The 10,000-nt window shown below is 32.7% G+C and overlaps 1 protein-coding gene across 20 annotated transcripts in view; it reads right to left on the reverse strand.

The window, feature by feature from the left end:
- FOXP2 (forkhead box P2) overlaps nucleotides 1-10,000 on the reverse strand; it is a 534,423-nt gene that overhangs the window by 248,609 nt on the left and 275,814 nt on the right. For all 20 annotated transcript variants that reach the window (XM_067042303.1, XM_067042302.1, XM_067042293.1 and 17 more), the window contains one exon: nucleotides 2,825-3,002. In XM_067042303.1, the coding sequence (XP_066898404.1) occupies nucleotides 2,825-2,992 (168 nt within the window). In that variant the 5' untranslated portion in view covers nucleotides 2,993-3,002. The remainder of the gene's footprint in view (nucleotides 1-2,824; nucleotides 3,003-10,000) is intronic.

A 10,000-nucleotide genomic window follows, 5' to 3' on the forward strand; every position in this document is an offset into this window, starting at 1 on the left:
ACTAATTTTAGAAGATTAGAAAAGAATGAGGGAGATAGTAATTTCATCAGGAGAAAGCATTTTTATTACTAATTTTTCAGTGAATATAAAACAGCAAAGCATACCAACAAGGATGTGGCTCCTATGAACATATCCATTATATTACAATATTAAAACTTAAAGAAGATACTCCAGCTTTCAGAAATATTTCAATATTAGTAAACAAAATTTAAGGAAATATACTAGCTATAATTTATTAATCCCTTTTACTCTGCCAGTCCATTCATCATTAAGTATTTGTTATAATGTATTCCAAACACTAACCCTTCCTACTAAATACATGCCTGATTTAATTCAAACTGCTCACCTCCATGAAAATACAAAAGCCATAAAAATCAAGGTAAACATTCTGTTCTCAAAACAGGCCATATTCTGCCAGAAGTTCATGGCAAACAAAATTCAACTTTGTTCACATCACTCACTGCCTCCTAAATTATACTTATAAATAAGAGACCTTAGCCAAAAATGATTAGCCCATTATACTTTTAAGACGTAATTGAATTTTTTGTTCAAAACCGTACAATTAAATAACACCAAATAAAGATACATTTGTAAATTTATTTCACTTCTCATGAATTTGTTATAATACTTCCCCATGGTTTGTATTTTTTCTGAAACGTATTGAATATGTTAGAATTAAAAGCAATAACTGCATTCATTTTATTAAAAGGACATTCTAATCCTTAATGAACTTAAAGGCCTAGTCGAAAATACACTCATGGAAGGACAGAAATTCAATAACCTTAACTGTCTAACTATATTAATATATTTAAACTATAACCAAGGGAAGAGACATTTACAAAGGTTTTTGCATGTTTATTTATTAAATCATTACATATCTTCCTGTAGACACTTCTTGAACTGTCTTTTGTAGACACCTACTATACCCATTGTGTTAAATCACTTCTAGAAGGCACTCCACAAACATGCAACACATGACTAAAGTTTCTAAGTTATCTGAAGGCCATAACTTTTTGTATTTACTTCTGTTTAAGGTTTATATAAACAAACTGTGTAGAACAAAGTAAACTTCAAGCTCACGTTATAAACACACCTTACAGACCTTATCATAAAACGCCTCCAGAGTACTATAAAGTATAGCCATGATTTTACTCTGTTTTCTTTATAAGAAAAAATCTAATCAGAGTTTTAAGAAAAATAAGTTACTTCTCTGCATTTCCTTTCGGAACCTGTTGTCTATTAGTACTAAACTGTAATGTTTATTTTCAGTTGTCATTTTCACTTGCCTTTATAAACGCAGTTTAATGTATTCTCAGACAAAATAGAATCTGGCTAAAATTCTAAGGACTCTGACTTAGGGAAGCAGTAGGAATATTATAGCATTCCACTGGTATGATATTTCTATAAATACATTGAAAGGAAAAAAGGGTTATCCTGAAACCTGCATTTATTTAAAGTAATGTGTAAAATAGGCTAATTCTGCAACTTTGGTAGCCATCTAAATCCTATGATGGTGAAAGCAAAATATTTTGAAACAAAATAAAAATTATCTTCCTAATAACTGCTGTCTATTAAGAGACATAATTCCCAAATAATAGGGAACTTATTCAAAGAGCTATATGTAGCGCTTTAAAAAGACTATTCTTGAAAACAATGCCTAAAGGTTGAGATATTACTCAGTACATATACTCTAAGATAACTTTCTAAAGGCTGTTATTATTTAAAATAATGATTCTATTAAATTTTACTCTCAAGTGGGCAGTTGCTTTAACTTTTGAGCTGCATTCTTTCTCATTATATTCCAACTTAAAAATGTAAATGATACATCACTTAATTTGAAACAATTTTCAATAATACTTCATTATATTTTCATTTTAGTCATCTTTTCATGTTTAGTCTGAATGCTCTCCAGAGTTTTAAAGAAATCACCTTTATTTTAAAACAAGTATAATCTTATTTGCAAAAAGGGATACACATTCTGGCCTAATAGAAGTATTTGCTTTGAAAGCTGTCTGTTCTCTGTCACTGTTTCTGCAGACTTGAATCAGTGAAGAATGGAGAGGCTATTCTTTGGCTGAAAAGAATATTTCATTGACAAACAAATTCAGGAAAAATGAATCCATCACATAAGAATAATAATACACTACTTAAAAGTGTACCTTTATTGGGCAGTTGTTTACTTTTCTAGGTTTAAAGAGAACAACTGCCTTTTATGAGACGCCAGCAGAAAACAAAAAGTGCTCTTTAACGTTATCCAAAGATGCATATTCAAAATCTCCTGAAATGAGTTTTCAAGAAAAGCAACAAAAATGTTTACAGTGTCTACATGGCTCACAATCTCTCAGCAAATTTCAACTAATTAACAGCTAATATTTGCAGCTATCACAGGCAAGCATCTGTGTTGTGAAAAGTCCTGTGGCCCTTTTCATCTTAGCTCAGACCTGGAAGAAATTCATTGTATAAGCAAGTATCAAGTAATGTGGCCCTCTGGTGGAAAACTAAGTATCACGTTCTGCAGCACGATGTTAGACAGTAAACTGGAAGCTATAAAATATTTGTTACAAAGCTTTACAGAACATTCCGAAAAATCACCCTGTGAACTTAATTAATAGCCTGACACCTGAAGGGCACTCTGGCGCCGGTATGACGTAACTAAGAGGAAAATCCTATCTTTGCTCAGACTTCAATCATGTTCCAAATAATCATAAATGCTCAGCTTCCTGTAGCTTAACACAACATGCTCAATTTGCTCTGAATACATTTTTCATAGTCAAGAAAACAGGCTTATTTGTTTTAAGGAATCACCGAGGAAAACAAAACTTACCTGCTGTTGTTGCAGATGCAGCAGTTCTACTGTGCTTACTTCAGAGCTGGTGTCACCACTTGATCTTCCATCTCTGCTGCCAGCATCTAATTGGCTGCTTAGAGTGCTCATTCCATTTTGATTCATTGAACTGTTGCTTATTGTCTCTGTCGCAGATTCCTGCATCATGACTTAATACCTAAAAGTGATTAAGAAGTATCAATTAACACACGTTACACCTTCACACTTCCATTATCAAGATGTCCCTCTCTGCCAATTACAGAGACAGCATCTTTGGAAGGAAAAAAAAAAAAAAGCCTTGAATAGTCATTTACCAAGAAAAGCCATACAAATTCAGCTCTCATCCAGATACTAATCACTGAAATTATGGTTTCTATAAACAATTTTTGTGTGGTTACATTTAACAGCCAAAGTAACACACCATGCCTATAGCATGGTCAGTAACATTTATGAACAACCACATTTTAAAGTCTACCTATAAAACCAGTTTAAATGAAGGCACGATTGCACACTCAGTTCTATGTTTCCTATTATCTACCTTTGACAACCATGGATGACTATACAGCCTTATTTTAAATATTCACTATCTTGATTCTGTCAGAATTTTACAGCACATCTTATGTAAGGCTGTTGTTTAATGATGCACAGCTAATCATACAAAATTAAAATTTTGTAAGGGTGTTACAAATCATATGGTATCAACCAATGATAAATAGTATAATGGGTTTCTTTTTTTGTGTGACTAAATAAAATTTTGCCTTGGAGGCATTTTAAGAAACAGCTCCTGCTGCAAACACGTCAGATATTGCCTATTTTTTTAATCAAACAGCTCATATTCATTTATTTTTCTGACATTTAAAACATTGAATACTGTCCTTCCTGGGAAGTAATTAAGCTTATGCATGAGCAGCAATCAAACTGTTCACTTGAAGATGACTTAAAACTCAATTTTAACATAGGCAAATAAATGAAAGATATAAAATTAATTTTCCAGGCATGTATTAGATATGAAAGCTGGAAATAAAATCTATCAAGAATATCACTAATGATTGTGCTAAAAACAGCATAAATTATGCATATTACCTTCTCTACAGTAATAAATGTTTTATCATTTTCACTGCATAAATATACTGTACTTTCAGGATAGCAATGAGATGTCCTGCCAAGATCAGTGGAAATCCTTGCAGTAAATAGGGAACCAATGTGGTCGTACAAACCAGAATTTCACAGTACATCTTGAATCTGTGGTTTAAAAAGATCAGTTTTGGCTCTCAGAGATATCGGAATCCGACGCCATAACCTAATAGATGCACTTCTGTGTTCTACTTCTACGGACGGAATTTCAGAAATGACCTGGCTATGCTGTGACTTTAACAGTAATGCTAGACAGACAGTGAGCTCAGCCTAAAGTAAAGAAGGACGTTAAACTTATAATTCAATCTAATTTTTTGTTACTATATGATTTCACTGTTTTAAACTTGGTTGTATTTTAAGACTTTTGTCCATTTAAAATGTTTGCCCATTGATTATAAAGCAAATATAAGCTTAATATCTTTTCATGTCATAGACAGATCTTCTTCCCCAGATTCTTACAAAACGCGGCCATGGACATACATAGAGAGAGACACACAAACACAGATACATATCCAACAGAGATTTTTTTGCATACTAATCTTATAACTATTGAAATTAATGGTTATAGTTTAATAGTTTTAAAAGGTATTTTCATCAAAACCTAAATTATCAGATTATTTCTATGACTCTGAAAAATCAGTTAAAAAAAAGACCTGCTAATTTATAAAAGACCGTCAGTAACTGGGCTAGCAAAGCAAGTCAGTATAATAAAAACTACAAATACAACTGATAGCTGTTCTGATTAAAAAAAGCAACATCAACAACAAAAACCCATAATCATAAAGGAAACAATTGCTGTAACTATAGTAAACTACTTTTGAACCAAATGTGTTTACGAACAAATAGGCTTTGTTAAACATCTTATTGAACATTAACAAAGAAAAATCATACAAATGAACACTGATACACAGTGATGGATTTTATAAGAAAAAAACAAAGCTAATACTCTTTTCTGAGATTAGGCAGCTAATAAGTATTCAAATTAGGCATAAATTTTACATGCACAATGTTTAAAATATTCAGAGAAAAGGTCTGATTGCCTTTACTAGTTATATGAAAATTATAATTTGGGTTCTCTTCAACTGTAGAAACAGACAGACATAACGTCCACATATTGCATTTAAATTTTACTTTTGACAATATATCTGGAGTATATATGTATGTGTATATTTTTACCTCATCATCTAAATCTGTTTGAAATACTTATTTTCTCTGGGTAGAGTCTGCAACACAAGGAATAAAACTTAAAATTACTGTAAGTTCAAATGTAGCAGACAGGTGCAGTATTTAATACTAACCTTTGGGTAGTTAATGTCAGGACCAATTGAATGAATTAAAGAATTCTGCATGTATTACTGTGTTATAATCAAAGCCATCAAATAATTAAGAATAACAAGCAGAGAGTCATGTGTCTAAATCTTTATTACAATTATGAAGAAAGACCTACATAACTTCTAATTTCTATTAACCAGACGATTTTATTATCCCTTGTGGAATTTTTGACTTTATAAAACCCTGGAGTATAAACTGTGATTTACATTTTAAGTTCAATCATCTAAGTGTTAGTAAAATCATGCTTAAGAAAAACAATAACAGGGACAGTACTTTTTTCTCTACAGAACAGAAGAATCTGACTCAAGATTAATATGCAAAAAGAAGGGCAACTGTGTAATTAGATGATTATAATGTACATTTCACCTAAAGAAGACAGCGTGAAGTATGTCCACTATAAAGGAGACGTATCTTCAAGGATAATGAAGATGCTTTCCAGTATTTACTAAGTTTCTCCTAGTGACATCTCTACACCTATTTTCCACTAGAGGAAATATTTTCAGCACAGTGTGAGGTGCTGTTTACCTTTTAAAGTATATTTTAATAATTACAAATTCAGCATATTCTTTCAAAGTGGATGTGCTTGTGATCCCAAATATATCAAACTAAATTATTCATTCTTCTCAATCCTACCACAAACATTTTACAAAAATCAGTGAAAATAATTTCCAGATCATTAAAGAGAAAGGTGAAATTGGGAGTCGCTGTTTTAATGTTTGTCTGAACTGTTAGTTAAACCTTTAAATCTTCCATCATGCACAACTTTTCAGCCACATCGGAAAATAGGAAAATAACTCTTTCGACCTTGCACTTAAATGATACAGTTCTACTTTTCTCCCCTGCATTATGTTTTCCTTTCTTTTCTTTTTCTTCTTTTATTTTTTTTAAGCAAGTCACTGTACAGATACTTATTCTCTACACCGCTTCCCTTTTGAAACATTAAACTGACACTGGAACTGACTGCACAAGATTGCATTTTCTCTTCCTAAACAACTTGAATTGAAAGGTTACTTAGTGTAACAATATTTACTTGCAGAATTGTGTTGTTACCAAGGGTATAATGGATGGTGGCTATGCAGGTTTACGCAAGAATGAGTGAAGCATGAGGCATTAGCCATGTGTTTGACATGTTTCAAATTGCTATAATCCAGCATTAAACACACCCAGCAATTCATGCCATTTCTTGCAGCCATAATCTTGAATAAAGCGTGCACAACCACTTATTATATAAATTAGTATATGACTCCCTGTTATAGTCACAACAGTGCTTTTGTGTTTATTTTGCATCAAGATGTAGTCTTTTATTTGTACAAATAGCAGGATATAAAGACATAGCTCAATTAGACCTCCTTACTTTATGATAGGGTAGTACTGAATGCTAGACTTGTTGGCTTTATTTTTTCCTCTAAGAGTTATAGGTTCCATTGGTATAAAACTGTACCATGTGAGACAGACATATGCCAGAGCGATAACAGAAACCTGCATGTACCCTATTCCATATTCACTACAATGTTCGAAAGTTTGAAACTTGACCTGGGCAAGTACAGTTAGCTGTGTTATCTCAGCCACCACCAGGGACACTATTGGTTCTTGTTGCTCACTCAACCCTTTCCCTCTGGTCTTCTCTCTCACCTTTGTCTCTCTCTCCCTCTCTCATCCACTCCACCTCTCTCCCATCCTTCTTCTCTTCCACCCTCTTTTGTATGTATGTATATGTATGCGTATGGATGGACGGATATGGATAGATAGATGATAGTGCTAACTGTATATGTCAAGGATGGTAAGAAGGGAAAAATAACCTCACTCCCCCACCACACTCATCTGTCCACATACATGGACACTCCATCTTATAATCATGGTGCCTTACTATTCAACCTCATTTTGTTTGGCATCTTACCATTTCCTCAAAACAAACGTATGAAAAACAAATGACTTCCTAAAAAACTAAGAATAAATAACAGTACATATAAAAACTTTATAACTATTTATTTCTATGAACTTTTCTTAAACAAAATTATTTACAGTGACATTTAAAGACATTTTATGTCCAGTACCTGGTTTCTTTTCAGTGTCTAATTTATTTAACCAAATAAATGCATTAAATCCAAAAGATTCCCAATATGACATCTAAAGAAAAGTGAGCCATAAGATTAAAAAGTAATCAGATATTCTTAAATAGTTCTTCATTTTAAGATTTCAATATTAAATATTACTAAATAGTTCTATGTACAGTCACACAAGAAAGGGTTAAGTATATGGAAAATCTACATAGATAAGAAAAAAAATCACATACATTTACCTCAAAATATGAGTTAAATACTGATTTTGAAAACTTGACTGTGATGTAAAACTTCTGAAAGAAACTAGCATTTAAATAATAACTTCTGTGCTCTGGTGGAATTAATTCATCATGGACACCATGCATAGTGCATCTGAAATCTAGTACTGCTTTGCTATAAGTATTTAATGCTAAGATTGCCTAATAAATCAAAATGCCAAATATGAAGGACATAGTTGAATGTGTAAGAACAAAAAATGAACAAGCACATGAATATTTTTAATTTTTAAAAACAGAACAGGGAGTCCTTTACAACATGATTTAGAGAAGGATATCTGTTGTTATAGCAAGTGATATTATCTTTATTATAATAAGTGATATGATCTTAAGTAAATGAAAAATAAGTTGGGTATAAAGTATTTGCCACTGCTTTTCACTTGTTTAAGCAACATGCCTAAAATGCTATTCACAAACTAAGGTCACCTTTCTGGGAAAAAAAAAAGAACAAAAACCTTTAATTAGTAAAAATTCAAATATTCATTCAAAAAGGTTAATATGCCAAACATCCAAAGTTGTAGGGCATTTCAATATGGTATTTTTAAAAAATAATGGCCATGACTACCTTTAGCAAACAGAATATCCTTAGATATTCAAGAATCACAAACATCTGGGAAACATAAGAGTAGAACAAATAAAAATCTTATCTTTCACTTCAATCAGCTATTAATTAATTCAGTAATTCAGTATGTTATGTTTTGCTCCAGGATTATAATTAAACTAAGATTTAAAACACAAGCAACAAAACACAAGTATTTCAATATGAAAACAGCATAAAGTACTAAAATTATTTCCTTTCTATGCTATTTCATTTAAATATAGTACAGCAGCAAATCTGAAAGAATGGTAGCTATACAGATGTATTTTACTGAGCCATTATGCTTCTGCATCTTATAGTTCAATAAGCCCCGTTCACAATATAATTGGAAAGGATTTGATAATACTGATGATTCTGGTGAACTAATTATTTCCATATATTATTTCAAAACTATATTTGTATGTTAATCTTTATATTAAATCTTCTTTAACTCTCACACATTCTTATAATTACCATATGTAGCATCTATTTCTCAAGCAGGTGAAAATCTATACAAAGTTTTACTTTTCAAGGTACATGCTAAATGGTCAGTTGTCCATTAAAGTTTGTAAATTTTAATGCTAGTTTAATTCATTAAAATTATTTTAATGTTTTAAGTCAGTCCTTTCTACTATGAATATTTTTTAAAACAAGGGAAGAAGAAAGCTTGGGGAAAGTTTATTTCATTGTTATTCTATAACCTCTGACAAACTGAGTTGGCGTTCATTTATGATACCAAAACGTAATATTTTCTGCAATGTGTTGAACTATCTATCTCTGTATCTTACATATGTGAAAGGAGGACTTAAAAACTAAAGAATGTTACCGAGGTACCAATACAAAAATATATACTGGTTACAGTTTACATGAGACCTGATAAGCAGGTGTATTCTGTCATACTTTTTCTCATCCTTGCCTAAAGAAAAAGTAGCTTCAAATTCTTGAGACCAGGAATATTTTAGTATAGGAAATAGAGAATTTAACAGTAAAAAAGTGTTAAAGCCATAAGAAATAATTATATCTCCAAGAACATAGAAAGACCTGCCTAGCAGGCAAAACCTCCCTCTTTTTTATTTAAAAAGCTTAGTGATTGAGTTGTGCAAGCTTGCAAGCTTCCATGCAGTGGGTCCACTTACAGTCAAATTCCCAAAGGTTGGACTACTTGCAATAGCCTTCACTGATCCCCTGGCTAATGAGAGCTCTGAGTATGTACTTCTCTTATGATGGCAGTTTCACCTTTCCTGCCACCTATCTTTCCTTCACCCTCAAGCTTACTTTACTTCAATCTTCAGTCTCCCGCCCACAGCAACTCCCTGGGATCCCTTGCTGTTTTTCCTGAGCATAATACGGCTCTCCCACGGATCTTCATTCTCTCGCCCTTTGAGCACTTTTTACTTCCAGGCTACCTTTTGGGAGCCAAACGTCCCTTTAATACTGCTCCTCACCAGACCCACCTCTTGCCTTCCCATTGGAAGACCCACAGCATAGGCGGTACACTTAGAGACATTTCTTCCACTGGCCTCAACTTAGTGCAAAAGTCCGACATGAGCCTAGCAGGTGGATGCAGTGATAAGGCCAGAATTTTAAGGTAACCGCATGACTGTGTTAAAGAGAGTTTCAGGATCTGGTCAGGAAACTGCTTTCGTCCTCCTTTCTGGTGTGTGTGTGTGTGTGTGTGTAAGGGACCTATCATAAGATTTCTTTGACAGCATTGTTTCAGAACGGTTTATACCTTATTTTTGAGATTGAGGTTTATTTTAGACATTAGAATGAACATTTTTATAATTAGCTCCCGTTA

This window comes from Kogia breviceps, chromosome 9, assembly GCF_026419965.1.
Source record: "Kogia breviceps isolate mKogBre1 chromosome 9, mKogBre1 haplotype 1, whole genome shotgun sequence".
Taxonomy (NCBI): domain Eukaryota; kingdom Metazoa; phylum Chordata; class Mammalia; order Artiodactyla; family Physeteridae; genus Kogia; species Kogia breviceps.